General features: G+C 53.5%; 1 protein-coding gene across 1 annotated transcript; it reads right to left on the bottom strand.

Annotated features, from left to right (window-relative positions):
• Nucleotides 1-226: 226 nt before the first annotated feature.
• Nucleotides 227-1558, bottom strand: CLDN23 (claudin 23). The gene has a single exon (XM_056348823.1). It carries the CDS (start codon nucleotides 1341-1343, stop codon nucleotides 645-647), a length of 699 nt encoding a protein of 232 aa, XP_056204798.1. The 5' UTR covers nucleotides 1344-1558; the 3' UTR covers nucleotides 227-644.
• Nucleotides 1559-17409: the final 15851 nt, after the last annotated feature.

The following is a 17409-nucleotide window of genomic DNA, read 5'->3' as shown; positions in this document are numbered from 1 at the left end:
AAAGTGGCTGTACTCAAGGAAAGAGAAACTTCTTCCAGAGCTGATTTTTGACCATGGGGGAAAAGTCCTTAAGGAAGGTGCTAAAAAGCTACCTGTCCCCTTCTACAGACCTTTCCTCCCTGCTTCAGGCAAAGCCCAGGGTTACCTGTGTCCACTGGCTCCCAGCCCAGCCCGCCTAGCAGAAATCCCATAACTGTCCCACAGCATAGACACGCTCCCCTTCATTTATTTTCCTGTTTGCACAGCCCTGAGTTGAGCAGAGACATGTGGGAGGTGCTCCCCTCCACTATTCCCAGCCCTGAAGGCTACATGGTGCTAACCTGTACCTTGGTCACAAGGGAACACTGGAGCTGCCTTTGCCCAAGCTGCTGCATGGTGCAGGAGGATGAGCTTAAAAGCTGCATGGAAGAGCTGGAGCCAGGGCTGGTCCACAACCCGGCACGGCTCTGGCACAGCTGTGGGACTTGGAGCACAGCAGTCTTTTGAGGACGTTACAGAGATTCAAGCCGGGTCCTCGGTCTTGCTTCCAGCCAGCTCCGAGGTACCCCATGGGAAGGGCATAGCCTGGAGGGGCAGGAGCCAGCACTGCTCTCGGTGCCAGGCAGCCAGGCTGGCCGGTGCCCGCTGCTGTCCCTGCACTGGGGCTAGAAGTCAGAGTCACAAGGCAGGGTGCTCCTCTGCTGTCCATCTCGCTCGTCCTCCAGCACATCCCGGGGATTATGGTAAGCCCCAACGGTGGAGCACGACCCAGCCTCCAGCACAGGGCTGGGGGGCAGCCTGGGGGTCCTGTGCTCCTTGCAGCAGTGATGGAAGCTGAGGGCGAGGGTCAGCCCCCCCAGGATCTCCAGGCAGCTTCCCAAGTAGCTCAGCACCAAGCTGTAGCCTACAACCAGGGTGCTGCCAGCCGGTGCGGGCAGCGCCCACAGCTCGTGGGTGTACCAGGAGGCAGGCACGAGGCTCAGCAGCCCCGAGAGGAGCAGCACAAGCCCTGCCGCCCCAGCCAGCGGGTGCCGTGGTTCCTTCTGCCAGCAGCGAACCCCCAGGGTAGCCACCAGCAACCCCACGAGGGTGAGCACCAGTGAGGTGGGCATCATCCCTTGGGCCACCCGCACGGGTACTTGCTCAAAGTAGCCCAACTCATCAGCCTGCCCGCAGCGGCGGTCGTGGCTGCTCTGCTGCTCTCTGCACATGTCCCAGATGCCGTGCTCCAGGACGAGGTCAATGGGCTGGTTGGGTATGAGGCTCACCTGCCTCCAGTTGGGTGCCAGCGTGCCCGTGAGCGTCAGCAGGAGCCCACAGGGGCACAGCACCAGCCCCACGATCATCACCGTCGGTGTCCGCATGCCGGGCAGGTCGGCGAAGCGGGCTCCAGCTTCTGCTGGCCGGGAACGTCCGTGGGGGGCCGCGGGGAAGCGGGGGCTCGCTGCTGCCGCCCCCTCACCCGGGGGCAGGAGAGGTGGAACTGGTGCCCCGGCGCTGTCCCGCGGTAGGGCAGCGGTCCCAGGCACCCCCGGTGCGGCGCGCTGCCCGCGGAGCCACCGTCCCGGCGGTGCCCAGGCTGCGGGGAGGCGCCCGCGGCAGCAGGAAGTGCGGGCAGGGAGGGGCCGGGCGGGCAGGGCCGGGGCCGGGGGGCTGGGGCAGGGGCAGTGCGGGCAGGGGCAGTGCGGGCAGGGCCGGGGGGGCTGGGGCAGGGGCAGTGCGGGCAGGGAGGGGCCGGGCGGGCAGGGCCGGGGCCGGGGGGGCTGGGGCAGGGGCAGTGCGGGCAGGGAGGGGCGGGCAGGGGCAGGGGCAGTGCGGGCAGGGCCGGGGGGGCTGGGGCAGGGGCAGTGCGGGCAGGGAGGGGCAGGGCCGGTGCAGGGGCAGGCAGGGTCGGGCGGGCAGGGGCAGGCAGGGCCCGGGCAGGGCAGAGCAACGACAGGGGAGGGCAGGGGCAGGCAGAGCGGCGGCAGGGGCGGGCAGGGCCGGCCGGGCAGGGGAGGGTAGGGGCAGGGGCTGGCAGGGCCGGCGGGGCAGCACCTCCCCAGAGCCTGGGGGACCCACGGGAGCTCTGGCCGCCGCTGTCCCCTTGCTACGCGGGGTTGGGATGCCGGGGGCAGTCACACACACACACCCCTCCACTGCAGGTGGCACTGGGATGTCTCGGCGTCACCCTGGGACTTGGCAGCGCTCCATCCCTACTCCGCCCTGCTGAGGAAGCACAGGACCCTGTTATGGCTCAATTAAACTGGCTGGGAATTTATTTTATTGTCAACTGAATTAATTTATGAAAATCATTAGTTGAGATGAAAAGCTAGCAGCTCTCGCAGTTGGTAAGGACCCCGTGGTCCTCCCCAGGCTCAGGAGATCTTCCCAGCCCCTGGCCTTCATCATCTTGCTTTTCATCCCAGCAAGCATCTCCCTGGTCTTTAGGGACCGCTCCCGAGCTTGGCCCTGCTCTTCCCCTCCCAGGCTGCGCTCGGAGGCCATCCGCGGGTGCAGCAGCCTGGCTCTCGGCGGAAGAAGTCCCTGGAGTGTCCACTGAGATAGGTGGGGGAAGTCAACGCGTTTGAGAACCCGTAAGTGGGGTTTTGAGCCCCCCAAAGCAGCGGTCTTAGGCCTCTCCAGGTTTCCTTGAATTTCTGCAAGTCACGCTGAGCCCAGGAGGGGGCAGCATCCTCTGTGGGTTCATTCGGCATGAGCAAGCCCAGGGGATGCGGAGGGCTCCCCACGCGTGCCCCACGGCATCTCTGCACGGCTGCTCTTGTGGCCTTGGCCACCTGGAGAGCTGGGTGGGTCTGTGCTGGACCAGCTGCTCCCCGGCTCCCTTCCCCACTCCTGTGTCCTACAGCTATTCCCCAGGTACCCCCGAAGCCCTTCTGGTCTCTAGGTGCTAAATCGTTCCAGGGATGACTGTGGAGCTGTGGATCACTGGATCTCAGCCCAGCTGGAAGGCAGGGGTGGGCTGGGCCCGTGTCCCCAGCCACATCTGCAGGGCAGCAATGCTGGCAGCCAGCTATGCGTAGCTCCAGACTGAGGACACCTGGCTTTGTTGTACGCAGCTAGTAGTTTGCTAAAATTTGGCACTCCTCCACTGAAAAACTAAGCTAGAGGTTGCTGTTTCTTTTTCTGTCCCATTAACTTTTTTAACTTTTACCCTATTCCAGCCATTGGTTCCGTGCCAAGCCACCCGTTACTGCCCTTGGAGCTGTGGGCCCAGCCAACACAGCAAATGCTGCCTGCCTGATGTGTTGCCCAAGGCTGCCTTCTGCTATGGGACCCCCACCCCTGACTGAAGCAGGCACTGAAAGAGCCTGAAATCTTCTAGTCCTGACTCTTGCAGCAGGCTGTGTTTTCCTTTCCATCTAGATGCAAGGTGGAGGTTGGCGGTGAGAAGATGTAGTCCTCCTGGGAGAGAGGGAGGCAGAGGGAAAGGGCTGGTAGGAAGCTGGATGGCATGGATGAAGGCCTGTCAGTGCCTTTTGGCTCCTCCTGAGATCAGGTGGTTTTTTGCTAAGGTTACCCGTGTGGCTGGTGAGGGCTTTACTCCCCACCCCAGTTGTATGGGTGGGTTGTGTGCCAGCCCTGCTAGAGATGGAGAAATTCTGCATCTTGTTGGATTTGCCCACATTTTTCCCAGACAAGGCCAAGAAACCTAAACACCTACTGCTCAGGATGCAAGGGGTGCCACAGGTACCCCCCCACTGGGCTTTGCAGTGCCTGCCCTAGGGTGCCTCTCCCCGCAGCACCTTCCTTCTCCTCTTGTCCACTCCCCCAGTGATGCTCTGCCCCTCTTGCCCTCGCTCCTACAGGCTTGGGTTTGGGAGGTGGCCACTGCTTGGATCTACAGCAGAAAGTAGAAACTGGGTGCTGGCAGAATTGCAATTAAGTACAGGGTCGGGTTTAACAACCTGGCCCTTTCCAATTTATGAACAATGCCCAGGAGGATGCATCTGCCCTTTGGACTGGTGCCCAGGCTCCTGATTGCAGGGCAGTGATAAGCAGATTAGGTGATGGGGCCCTGATGCTGGATGACCTGCCCTGAGTAAACCTGGGGAAGGAAACAGGATTAACAGAGCTGTTTCCCGATGCCACAAAGTTATAGATTGTTCATTTCTTCCCTTTTACTTTCTAATGATGTGGTATGAAAAGCAATTCAAAGCAGAGCCTGGCCCTTTCCAAGCTCTGGGGAAGCATTTAAAGCCATCTGGTCTCAGAGATAAAATGGTCTGGCTGAAACTGCCTTCCTTCCCACACTTCCCTAGCTGCTGGGTGGGAAGGGCCACCTTACTTGGTGTTTCCTACTTCTTCAAGGCTGTGACTTAGTTTTTCCTACCTTGGTAAAGTCACCTCTTTAAGAACACGTTGGAAACTTTGTCCAGGTCTGGTTGAATTAGCTTGCATTTTATTCTTACTAGTTTTTAACACCACATTTGTAAACTCGAGGAGCAGCAGAAGGCCTTGAGCTAACTGGAACTGGAAAAGAACCAGGGCAGGATGGTCAGATTCCAGACCAGAGATTGATTCGAAGGCGGGGGTGGGGGAGATATCGATGATGGGCTATTGATGTCAGATTGCTGCTTCCAGCCTCTGACACCCTGCATTGTTGAAGGCTGGGAATGTGTTCAGGGCTATATTTCTGTGTTCAGCCTGTTTCCTGCCTCCCTGGGTGTCCAGTTCCAGCCACTGGTGGTGACGGGACCCTAGACTGGACAAGTATTAGTGTATCTTTGTTGACAGTGGCTCAGTGTAGGATCAGTGTGGGTAGGACTAGTGGCTTTTGGGTTACAGGATTATCACACCGAGCAGAGTTTGGTGTAATAGCTAGGCCTTGCCTGATGCCAGAAATGACCATAGCTGGGGGACACAGGCATGCAACAGTCTCCAAAGCTTCCTCTGCAATCCTTAGGTCTGTTCCAGACTCCCAGGTTCAGCTGAGCTTTCCAAAAGTGTCTCTGGAGAGAAGACCTTCCTTGCACAAAGGCAGCTCTGCCCCTGTGCTGTCTGCTGAGCTTGTGACACCGAGACCATGGTGGAGCACCTGCGTGTGAGGGGTTTGTTCTGACCCCCTTCCCTTCACCACTGCAGGGCTTGTCCTCAGCAGCAGGATCTCTCAGCATCCTGTTTGCCATGCGGGGAAGACCCAGGGCCAGGGCTATTTAGCAGGAGCCTGCAGCTGGTAATTCCTGTTTACATCCCGCTGACCCTGGGGCTTTGCCTGCATCGCATATGGCAAGCTCTCTCCCATACCACCACACTGCCTGCCTGTCACGCAAGTGACATCGTACCTGACTGCTTCTTGGGTTCAAAGTGACCTCAGCCCACGCTGGACACCAGGCTATGTGGCAGGTGGGTCTGCGGACACGGCATATGTGCTGTACCTCCCTGGGCTGCCCTATGTCTGGCAGGTGCCCAGCAGGCACAACAACAAACTCTGGCTGCGAATCCTTCTCCCTTTCTCTCACTTTAGGAGAATTCACTTTGCAGAGCCTGGCAGTGTCCTCTGTGTTGCAGAAGATGGGGACTGGCTGGGAACAGCACCTGGGGGAACTTGGGGGAAGTTGTAGTTTCCTCTGGTCTAGCCCCTTGGACAGGTCCGTTAGCCACCTGTGTTTGCCTCTCTGTTGGAACCATGAATCCCTGCAGGCTGGGAGAAAAGCAGGGGGGCTTGAACAGCCTGTACTGGTTTTTTAACACTAGACCTGGTCGTCTAAGCCTCTCCTCAGTCTCTGTCCCACAGGAAAGTCTCATTAGGCAGGTGTCCAAGCTGAAGGATATTGTTCTGACCATTACATTTTGCTGGTTTTTTCTTCTAGAATTTGGAGGGGGGGAGTTTCTAAGAGTGCAAAATGGGGGTTCCCCATTGGTGACTCATTGCTTTCAAGCCACAGGCCAGGCAGAATGCGAGTGCAGCCGGGACACTCTCTGCATTGTGCAAACAGCTGCAGTTGCAATGGGCTTCTCTCAGAGCGGCTCCCAGCTTCCTCCCTGGACACGCACACTACTGCCTTTGTGCCCGCCGGGAGGCCAAGGACAAGCCCCCAGGCAAGACAGGGTCTGCAGTCCTCCTTGCTTGCTGAATATGGAACAGGCATCTGTGTGTCCTCTCCAGAGCACAGGCAGTGGTGGTTGGCACCCAGCACACAGGTCTGTCCCAGCCCTCCAGCCGTCAGGGCGTGAATTCTGCAAGCAGATTTATTAGCCTTCCATTTGCCCATTGACCTGCCAGCCTCCAGACCGGTGGTGACGGCAGCCCCGAGGATGCGCTTTAGAGGTGTTATCAGACGCCAGGGATGTGTCAGGTGTGCAAGGGCTTGCAAGCCCCGTGCTGCCAGGTCCCACAGCCAGGGCTGTGACCCAGAAGTAGTTTGTCGTACTCAGACTTGTGGCCCATAAGTGTCTTGGCTGTTCCCCTGCTGAAAACCCAGCGTGAGGGAGCTGCATACACCCGTGCAGTTGGGGGGCAGCATCCTCTAACACCTGCAGGGAGCAGCAAATCCATCAGTGAGCACTGAGGTTGTTTCTGCAGCCCAGCTGTGACTCTGAACACTACTCAGACTAGATCCTAGGAATAAGTTGTTGAAAGCCTTATTAGACGCCCCCCAGGTATTCATTCATCCCTCAAACTCCCTCACTTCCAAACTGCTGCACTTGGACTTGCCAGATTGCCCAGTGCTGCTTCTGAGTCTTTGCTTTCAAACCAGAGGCTTATATAAGAAGTGTTTTTTGCAGCAATGTCTATTTTTTGTCTGACTCAATCCTGAAATGGTTGAGAGTGGTTTGGACACGAATGTCTCGTGCTGGGTTTTGGAGGTGCAGCTCTTTTCAGACAGGGAAAAGAGGGTGGTTTAAGCTGTGTCTGGCTGTGGAAATTGCATGTTTGTCCAGTTCCTGGGCCACAGAGCTTGGGAGCTAAAGGGCAATGCCAATACCCATGAGTGCAGAGCATGTTGCAACTGGCAAGGCAAAAGCAGTGCTTTGTGATGGGGTTCATATAGTTGCTGTAAATGTGACTCATCTGCACGTACTTTGATCTCTCGTCAGGCTCAAAGGCCTGAAACCAGAGAGCAGATGGCTCATGACTGTGCCTTGACGTATTTTCTAGCAGTTCGGTCAGCTCTGTGGGTCAAACCACTGGACGTATGGCCAAGGCTGCAGGATAAAAGACCTGCTTAAACCTTTCCTCTTGAGAAAGCGCTGGGCAGGAGGCGGCTGTGTCCCATGCCTGTTCTGGGGACTGAGAAACAGTGGGACTTCTTGTCTATGAGTATTTTATTCTGATAGTTTTGGATGGAAAGATAATTGCGTCTCACTCCCCTGTGATTTGCTGGTGAACAGACTGTCCGGTTTTGCTCCACAAGAGGATTCTGCCCCCTTTGGAGGAAAGCACAGGACTCTTCCAGGTTAGTCAGAGAAATCTTACAAGTGAAAGGAAAATACTTTTCTTCTTGGCAAGGTGTCAGATCCATGCAGTACAGCCTGCCTTCAACGTGCCTGATACCATCAACACATACTTTTGAGGCAGTGAGTACATTAGCGGAGACAAAACTGGTTGATTTTGGCATGGAGAAGCCAGTGAAATCACCAGCCACAGAGAATGTGAAGCAGAGGTACAGACAGAGCAGGACTAGTCTTGGGTACCTTGTGCCTTCCCTGTTACACCAAGGTAAAACCCCACCCCTCTAGATCTGCACGCTGCAGTTCTACCAGCGTCTGCTTCTTTCTAGCCTTGTGTTCCCTTGTGGAGGACACCAGGCAACCCCTGCAATCCCAAAGTGTTGTGTGCTGCCCAGAACTGTCATTTGAACGTTCAAATACACGTTTGGCCAAACACCCACCGACCTACGGGCTGGGGCAGGAGGAGACTGTGAGTGGGAATATCACCGATCACCATGGTTCCTATCCTCTTGTAATAAAAATGAGTAATCACTGGGTAAACAGCATCTCTGGTAGCCCTACCTGGAGGACTTTTTGCTCCTGAATTTCAAAGGCTGAAAAAATCACCAGGGTGAGAAAGCTCTTTATGAAATGTCACAGAAATCCTCTCTTCTCCTAAAATGCCAGGCTGCTTCAAAGCTCCAAGAAACCACTTGGCTCCCAGAAGGATGCTCAGTGTGCCGCAGCCTGAATGAAGTGCCTGGCAGGACTTACTGCTCACATGAAGTAGAAAATTGCCTGCCGGTTGGCCCTGGGATGGTCAGGGTGCCCTCACTCAGAGACTGAGGGGCTTAATACTGGTGATGGTGGGAAGCCATCATATGGATGGATGGGATTTTAGGCACTTGAGAAAGTGTGGAGGCCTGCAGGATGATGGTCTTGCCTCCAGGATGGGGTAGCCTGATCATTCTTGCTCTGGCAGGTAGGAGAGGTTTCTACTTGGTGGCGTTGGCCTGTGCCCCACTCAGATGGGACTTTCTCATGGATCTGGCTCTGGTGATCAGTGTTTGTGGCTGGCTGCAGGGCTGCCCTTCTCTGGGGGTGTCCAAGGGCAGGCTGCCACTCACTGCCCACAGCCCCCTCCAGGAATCGGCTCCCTCTTGAAGCAAGCATAAGCCGCGTGCCGCATGGAAATTTGGTAAGCAACGCTATTCCCAACCCAGTGGAGTTTCATTAAGGCTAACCTGTAACGAGAGCAGCTGGCCCTGCCTAGCTGCCTGTCCCAATCACCCCTGCTTCTGCCAGCCACTTGGGCAGGAAGGAGAGGGCAGACAGACACGGCAGCCATAGGCAGGGTAAAGCTAGGGTGAACTGTCTCCATCCCCTAATTATGAACCCCTTTGTGGCACTGATTTGGTCCCTGACACTTACTCAGGGATGGGAATAGAGTTACAAACATCCTTAACGCATGCAATACGTCCTCCCCTCCACCGCCAGAGGCAGGTTTGCTTCGAGCCTGCTCCCCTGCCTGGTTTGTGGCCTGTGTCATCCCATGTCCCGTTCTTTCCTTGGGTTAGATCCATCTGTTTTCCAGGTATTTCACACCTGACTTGATTGAATTTCATCTGATTGATGTAATAGCCTGGTTTTGCCAGGTCTTTAAGGTTATCTGATGAATCTACTTTCTGGCATTCCTCTGGTCTTGTTTTCTTTGACATTATCCGTAATATTTGTAAGGCAGCGTAGCGTGGCTTCTAGCCCACAATATGGAAACATTGAATAATACCAAAGCCAGGACCGTTTTCCTGCTGTTCCTTTCTGTATGTGTCCTTCTAGTCTGATTGTAAGCCATGAATAGCTCTTGTCACCAGATCGAGGTGCTATTTTTGCACCAATTTTACACCCAACTTTCATCTAGATGGTATTTCCCTTTCTGACAAGAAGTCTGAATGGGATAACACAAAGTCTTCTGTGGAGGTCAAAATTATCACATCTGCTGCTTCCCCTTTATCTGTCAGATCTTTGAGAGAGGAAGTTTAAATGGTTTGGTGTAAAATAGTTCTTAAGAAATCCCAGTTGTCTGCTCCTCAGCCCCCATACTACACCCCTTGGTGACTCTGAGTTAATCCTGTGTGCAGGTCCATTTCCAGACACTGAAATATGGATCTATAACTTGTCTTCAAGCCTTTTAAACAGGATGCCGTGCCTCGTTCCGTGACATTTCCTTGGTTCCACTCTAGCCCTCCAGCAGTTCTTGGAGAGCATGGCTTGGGAACTGGAGACGACTCCTCCTCTGATAATGAGGTTTGCTGTAGCTCATACACATTTCACCTAGATGAAAGTTCGTGAACCTCTTCTTTCGCAATCCTGGCCCATTTCCCGACCCCTTTTCTGTTCATCGTCATGGCTAAATGCCGGGGCAAGAGTTTTGCTGTAGGTGCCTAAGAGGGAGACTGCAAAGTCTCAGCTAGTTATCTTTTTATCTTGGTGGTTTGTGGAGGGTAATTGATCCCTTCAGTGAGTTATTCAACTCTAGATTCAACTTTTATGTGAAAGTTAAATGCAAGAAAGGTAGCAGAGTCATCAGTTTCTTCCATTTGCTTTTCTCAAATGAACAATGGTGTGGTCTCACCCCTTGGTCCTTCCTCTTCACCCTCCTACTGCTGTTTCTTATGCCCATCACTAGTTTTTCAGCATACAAGTTATCTTCTCACTGGTAAGCCACCATTGGCAAGGCAAACATTAGGCACAGAGCTAGTCAATTCAGCCTAAGGCCACCTGCAAACTTTTGAGCTTTGCTAATTCTCAGATCTTTCTTCTGCTCTTCTCTTTTCCTCTTTCCTCCCTTTTATAAAAAAGCAGCTTGGAGGCGATTGCTCCTTCAGCGCGGGGCTTTCAGCCTGGACATTAGGAACAAAATCTCCCCCAAGAGAAGAGGCAGCCTTGGGACAGGTCCTCCGAGTGGTGGTGGCTTGCTGCACGTGGGGGTCTCTGAGTGTTGGTCAGACAAAGCTGTCTGGCCTGCACCAGTGTTGGCAATAGTCTTGCTTTGAGAGGGAGTTTGGCCCAGAGACTGTGGAGGGCTGTACCACACAATGCTGCCATGGGTCTGCAAAAGAAAATACTCAATACTTACCAAAGCTGGGTTATTCTTCTGCATCAGGAACACATCTGCCTTGCACTTGGACACAGCAGTCCTTCCTTTTTCTCTGGCCAGGTGTTGGTGCCCTGTGAAGTGGCCCCATATTATTCATACGTACAATGGAAGCACAGCGCATGCAGAAGAGCTGACCTTGCATTCCTCCCTCAGGCCTGCCACTGCATTTGAAATAGCCTTACTGAAATGTCTGAACTTGCAGGCTTGTTGCTGAGCTTCCTGAGCACCAGAATTTGGGATTTAATAGCTAGGGCTGGGAATGCCTGCATCCTTTCCCATGGCCAGGACTGCCCTGGGTGCCCTGGGTGCTGGTGCCTGTTCCGTTGTTTGCTGTCTCTGCTGCTACAGCAGTAATTAGGATAAGGTATAATTATGAAGTTTGCCTTGGGACATATACAAGGCCACTGAGCTGCATTGTAAAGTCTTCTGGGTTTTCTGCTCCTTTTCATTCCATGACAAATGCCTGACCTCTGGTTTAAAGTGAGAAGCTAGTGGTGATGTAGGTATGAGGTGGCACTGAGTTCCTTGCTTCCTCCTTCATCCTCCAGACCTCTCCATTCATCTGGCCTCTCCAAAGTAACCTGTGGATACTCAAGATGTCAAATATCCTTGGCAGTTGTAGATGCAAACAAATTATTGTAGCTTAGGTGCCTGGTGGAGAAGCCAAGGCCAAAGAATCTGGAGTTGTGTCCTGGAGGCCAGCAGGAGATGGGAGCAAAGGTGCTCCAAACTTTTGGAGACACCCAGTGTCATCCAGGCAGCACTCGTGAGGCCTTATCTCTTGCTGCCTCGCACAGAGGACTCATTGGACATGTTTTTGGAGGGTGGGCAGAAAGTATCACATACAGATAGCTCAGCCTGGCTTTTCTAGCCTTTCACACCAGTACCTGCCTTTGGTGGATGAAGCAAGGGGCTTGCTCCCAAGGCACACCCCAAATCTGGCAGCAAAGAGCCAGATTTTCTAGGAAGTTTCAGACCTTGGAATGGCAGTTTACAGCTTGGTTCCTGAATGAAGTTGTGCACATCTTTGCTAACTACCACTGATACTCTTCCCTCAGCCCTCTGATTCACCCAGACTTACCTTGTTTTTGCATGCCAGCAATGCCTCAGGACCTGGGCAGTTATCAGAAGACAATGAATCACCTAAAACATCCGCTAACTCATTCTGTAGGAGCTCATCTTACTCACAGGACAAATTCCAGCTCTCAGCTGCTCTGCAGATTTTCTACGCACAGTATATGCAGCCCTTCCCAGTCCCATTGTGGCCCATCTCAATGAAGGCACGCAGGCCCACATAGCTAGAAGACAAGGTCAGCAGCTGTAAACCTCGCACAGGGACCAAGGCTTTCCCTTCCATTCAGGAAGAGATCAGTATCCACCCCTGGTGCTCATTTTTAGAGGAGGTGCGAGGATTCGTGACAGAGGTTCCCTTTTGGTTCAGAGTTTGTCTGGCATTACACCAGACAGAGAATTCCACTCGGTGACTGATGGCTCTAGCCCGGTACTGTGCCAGCAGGCTTGTCTTTGCAGGGCTGACCTTTCAGAAAGATGTTCAGCTTGATGTCAGCTATAGCTACAAAGCAAAATGGGATCTAGTTCTGATCCTGCTGGGTTTTTCTACCTTGGCTAGGTAGTTGCTAGGAGTTGCTCCTGGACTGCTCCATAAATCATTGCCCAGTGATAAAATACCAAGGGCGGCTGGGTTTGTCCGATGCTGCTCTTGAGATGTCAAATCTTATCTTAGCAAAAACAGCCCCTGGGAAAGGTAATAGCACAGAAACATACTGTATATCTTCTCATCCCTCCGTGGTTTAATTCTGCACTTCCCAAGAGCCAGTTTGTACCGATGCCAAGGTACCGTGCCTGTTGCCCGTTACAGCCTGGCACGGTACCTTGGCATTTCAGCATTCCTGGCAGCAATCAGACTGGTGTCTCCTGACTTGTTTCGGTGCTGGTGGGACTCTCGCCACGCTCTGCATGAGCCTTCTCCATAGGTGATACCTACCTGGGGACAGGCAGTATTGCACTCTGCTTGTAAAAAAGCACGTCTCCACCTTCTTTACACCTTCCCTTCAGGTATTTGTATACATGACTAAGATCCCTCCTGAGACTTCCCTTCTCCAGGCTGAAAGTTCCCAGCTCTCGCAGCCTTTCCTCAAAGGAGAGTTGTTCCAGTCTTTTTGTCATCTTTGTGGTCCTTTGTGGACTCTTTCCATTATGTCCATGTCTCTTTTGGGCTGGGAAACCCAGAACTGGACACAACACTCCTGCTGTGGCCTCACCAGAGCTGAGCAGAGGGAAGGATCACCTCCCCCCATCTGCTGGCAGCACTCCTCCTAATGCAGCCCAGGGTACCATTAGCCTTTTCTGCAAGGGCACATTGCTGGCTCATGTTCAACTTGGTGTCCACCAGGTCCCCAAGGTCCTCTTCTGCCAAGCTACTTTCTTTCTGGGTGGCCCACAGCACGTACTGGTGCCTAGGGTTGTTTCTCCCAGGTGCATGACTTTCTACTTCTCTTTGTTGAACTTCATGAAGTCATCAAACTTCACTTGCCATCAGCCCACTTCCCCAGCCTGTCCACATCCTTCTGGATGGCAGCACAACTCTCTGGTGTATCAGCCATTCCTCCCAGTTTCGTGTCGTCAGCAAACTTTCTGAGGGCACACTCTGCCTCATCATCCTTATCATTAATGAAGATACTGAACAGGGTAGGACCCAATCCTGACCACTGGGGTACACCACTCGTGGCTGACCTCCAGCTGGACTTCCTGCCACTGATTGCCACCCTCTGGGCCTGGCTGTTCGGCCGGTTTTCAATCCACCTCACTCTCTGGAGTTAGGAAAGCTAAAGCCCAGCTGGAATTGAATCTGGACAGGGATGCTCAGACAATGTCTGTATTCTCCTCAGGTTACCCGTCCTTGCTTCCACCCTGTGTATGCTTCCTTTCTGTGTCTGAGCTTGGTCAGGAGCTCCTTGTTCATCCACTCGCCTCCTGGCATTTTTGCCTGGCTGCATATTTGTTGGGATGGAGCTCTCCTGAACTTGGGGGGAAGTGTTCCTTGCATATTGACCAGCTTCTCTGCTTGCTCTCCCCTTCCTCTTCCCTCTCCCTCTTTCCTTCAAGGTGTTATCCCATGGGACTCTAGCAAGCCCATCTTGGAAGAGGCCAAAGTCTGCTCTCCTGAAGGCCAGGGTTATGAGCTTGCTGTGAACCCTCCACCCTCCCCTTGGGATCCTGAACTCCATTATCCCGCGGTCACTGAAACAAAGGCTGCTTTTGATCTTCACATCCACAACGAGCCCCTCCTTGTTGATGAGTATGAGGTCCAACAGAGCACCTCTCCATGTTGGCTCCTCTGTCACTTGGGAGAGGACTTTACTCCAGGAACCTCCCAGACTGCTTGCAACCTGCTGCGTTGTCCCTCCAGCATATATCAGGGTGCTTGAAGTCCTCTATGACCACAGCTGGACCTGCGAACATGAGGCTGCTCCTTTCTGTAGAGGGCCTCATCCACTTGTTCTTCCTGGTCAGGTAGCCTATAGTGGACACCCGCTACAATAATATCACCTTTACCTGTTCGCCCTTTAGTCCTAGTCCACAAGCTCTCATCTGGTTCCTTATCCATCTCCAGGCAGAACTCCATGCAATCCAGTTGCTCTCTTACATAAAGGGCAATTCCCCCTCCTCATCTTCCCACCCCATCCTTCCTAGAGAGCCTGTATCCATCTGTTGCAACACTCTAGTTGTGGGAGCCATCCCACCACAAGACTGCAGCCTTGCAACCATGCACAGATCTCCCTCATGTTTCTTCCCCATACTGCGTGCATTACAAAGCCTCCCCAGCACGTTGCATTCCTGGAGAGGCTTTGGGGGATTTCTCCACATCGTGCCTTGTAGGTGATTCCTCGCTTACGTGCAAGTGGTGGCAGTGACCCCGCTCAAGCCCCTTTTTGTTGATTTTGTGATGTCTTCCCATCACACCACCCTTTGCTCAGCCATCCTGTCTGTCGCTCCCTCACAGGACTGCTGGCTGCTTCTGGTTTGGAAGGTGGCTTTCAAACACAAGGGGTGTGAGCACACGCGTGGTCTGACGTTTCCTCACAGACATACCTGTGCTCATGGGTGTGTCAGCCAACACTAAGCGTGCCCACGAGCTAATTGAGTTTTGCTGTTTTCTAACACGGCACTGAAGACACAGTTTGCATTCAGTTGTCTCCATTCTCCCGTGAGATGCTGCTGACTGCAACCTCTCATGAGCAACAGGCCTCCAGGGATCAGATAGGTCACTGTCTTGCATCTTTCTGCAACTGAAGGAGCACAAACCAGGCATAACAAGCTTCATCTTCAACGCAGGCACCCTTTTTATTTCTAGGAGTGGCCCAGTCCTGCTGAGGGCTAAGTGGTTGATGACTACATTTAAACAGCCCTCCTGCAGGTGAGATGGTGCCTCTCAGAGCCAATGCCAATAAAAAGTTGGTATGTGTGCCTTTTTCACTTCTCGGTTGACTTGGGGAGCTCTCATTTTGAAAGCATTCTAGGAGACAGGTTATCAAAACCTCTTGCAAATACAGCTCAGCTCTGAAATCCACTGATTTTCCCCAGAATAAGCCCCCTTTGGGATTTCTCAGGCTAGGTACAGCCTAGGGTGGGATCTTCTTTGTGCTTGTTGCTCCCTGATAGCCAGGCCAAGAGCTTCAGCTGCTCTCCTCTGAGTAACTGCAAATGCTCAGGGCGTGTCAGTGCAGATGCTAGTTCTGCTATGTGAAGATGTTTCTGCAGGGAAACCTGGTCATGAATGTAGCCCTGGCAAGAGAAATAGTCTCACGGAGTGAGAAGTAACCCTGAGGTTGATACTAAGCTGATCCCTCTCCATGGGTAGCTCTAGACTCCAAAAGACCTTCAACAACTGCACCATTTTCATGTAAACCTATGGCTCAGGTGGTTGTGTTCACTTCAGCCCTGCCCGTGTCTGTGCGCTCTGGGGTCCTCTCAAGCTTGTGTCTGCAGGGCAGTACGGGTTAGCTGGCCTGAACTCACCCAGACACCCCTCTGCAGTCAGTGGGGCTGCCTTGCGCGGATGTCGAAAGACCCCTTTCTTCCAAATCGTGAGGGCTGCGGTCCCTGCCCTCCCAGCCCGTTGAGCCTGTGTGCCGCCAGCTGTGCTACCCATGCCTTGGGTTTGGCTCTGTCCCTTCCCCACCCTCGTTTGAGTCAGGCCACTCTCTTTAGGGGGCCAATTCTTAGACCCTGTTCCCTGCCAGCCCTGTGTGCTGGCACTGCCGGTGGAAAGGGCAGTTTCACCTATATCTCCATGCTGAGGACAGGGGCTGTTGTGATTTGCTCTTAAATTTTCAAGAAATGCATTCCTGCCTCTCTGAGTCCTTTTTGCGGTGGCCCAGGATACAAATTACTGTGGCACATTGCATAATTTGCAAAGAAAAGCCAAAGGCTGTAGTCCCACCAGGGATTTTATCAACTCAAACCTATTCTAACCTCTTTCAGTGGCTTCACCTTGATGGCACAGGATATGCAGGGTTGCAGCCTGCACCTTCCTTACATCCTTCCAGCAGCCCTGGGCTGACATGCACTGCTGGGGCCAGTTTGGTAGGTAAATGGGAACAGATGGTCTGGGAAGGAGCTATGAGAGCTGCTCAATACCGACACAGATCCCATTACTTGGGACACCGTGGTTTTGGTTGATGTTCTGCCTGTGGTGCGGGAGCAGGGACAACACAAGATCACCAGAAGCTGCCAGCTGCCTTGTGGCAGGACACCTGGGGTTGCAGAGCTCAGCTTCTTGCTTTGGCTCTCAGTGTTCCCAGACTCAGTTCGAAGGTCTCTAGGGCTGGAGCATTTCCCTGCGTGAGGGCAGTGCTCTGCTGTTCACAGCTCTGGGGCAGTCCAGGGAGCCAAGGAACAGTGCATGACACTGAAAAGCAGCAAAGCTGAGAGATATTTGCTGGCTGAGCTCGTGGAGGCTTCCAAAGCCTCTCTTGGGAATTACCCTCCTCTGCCTGTGCTGTTTCCTCCTGTTCACTCATCTCCTATCCCCACTTTCTGGGACACTGGTTTTGTTTCCCTTTTGCTTACTGGCTGTAGAGGAGTCCTTGGGTGCTATCAGCATCTTTCTGTTTGGGCTAACCTGAGTGTTTTTCCTTATTTTCATACTTTTCCTATCAACACACGTACCCCGGGGCATAGAGAACTCTCCCCCGTTTTCCAGTCCTTGAAGTCACAGCTGGGGGCAGACCATCGGTCCCAGGGCTATGAGCATGCAATATAACCAGTGGTCAGGGAAACTTCTGTCCCATGGGAATCTGTGGAGGGGACCAGGTCACAGCACTCAGCAGGTATCTTATAGGTACACACAGCTGTGGTCCTCTGGACCAACCCTCAGCAGGGAGGCATGGCGAGAGCTGGCACGTTCCTTTGCTGGCACTCGTCCTTTGAGGGAACTGTGTTTGGAGGTTTCCTGCCTTCTCTGAGTCATGTCAAAATCAGCCCCAAATATTCTCTTTGAAGCTCTTCATGCAGTGCTGAAACGATCTTGCCTTCAAAGCGGTTGCTGGAGACAGGCAGGCTGCTTAAAAGACACTTGAGCGCTCTCACATCATGTTCAGGCTATATTAAAATTTTACCGTGCTGTTTCGCACCTCAGATGAATCACAGTCACTCCTGAAAAACACTGGGGGCTGGGGGGTGTAGGGGGGACGTGTGCGAGGAAGAGGTTTTCGAAAGGGATTGTTAATGCACAGAGATGTTTTGGTGTCTGTGAGAGGCCCTGAACGGCAGCTCTGGGCTTTTTCTCTCTGTGCTCATTAACAGTGAAGGGTGCAGCTGCAGAAGAGCTGAGCAGGGTGAGGAAGGACACGGCTGCTGCTCAGGTGGGGATGAGC

The sequence above is a fragment of the Falco biarmicus genome, chromosome 1, assembly GCF_023638135.1.
Source record: "Falco biarmicus isolate bFalBia1 chromosome 1, bFalBia1.pri, whole genome shotgun sequence".
Lineage (NCBI taxonomy): Eukaryota > Metazoa > Chordata > Aves > Falconiformes > Falconidae > Falco > Falco biarmicus.
This window is presented reverse-complemented; position numbering and strand designations above follow the sequence as displayed.

Bases quoted from the DNA above. Each gene is read 5' to 3' on its own strand.
- CLDN23 (XM_056348823.1), bottom strand. From the start codon at position 1,343: ATGCGGACACCGACGGTGATGATCGTGGGGCTGGTGCTGTGCCCCTGT.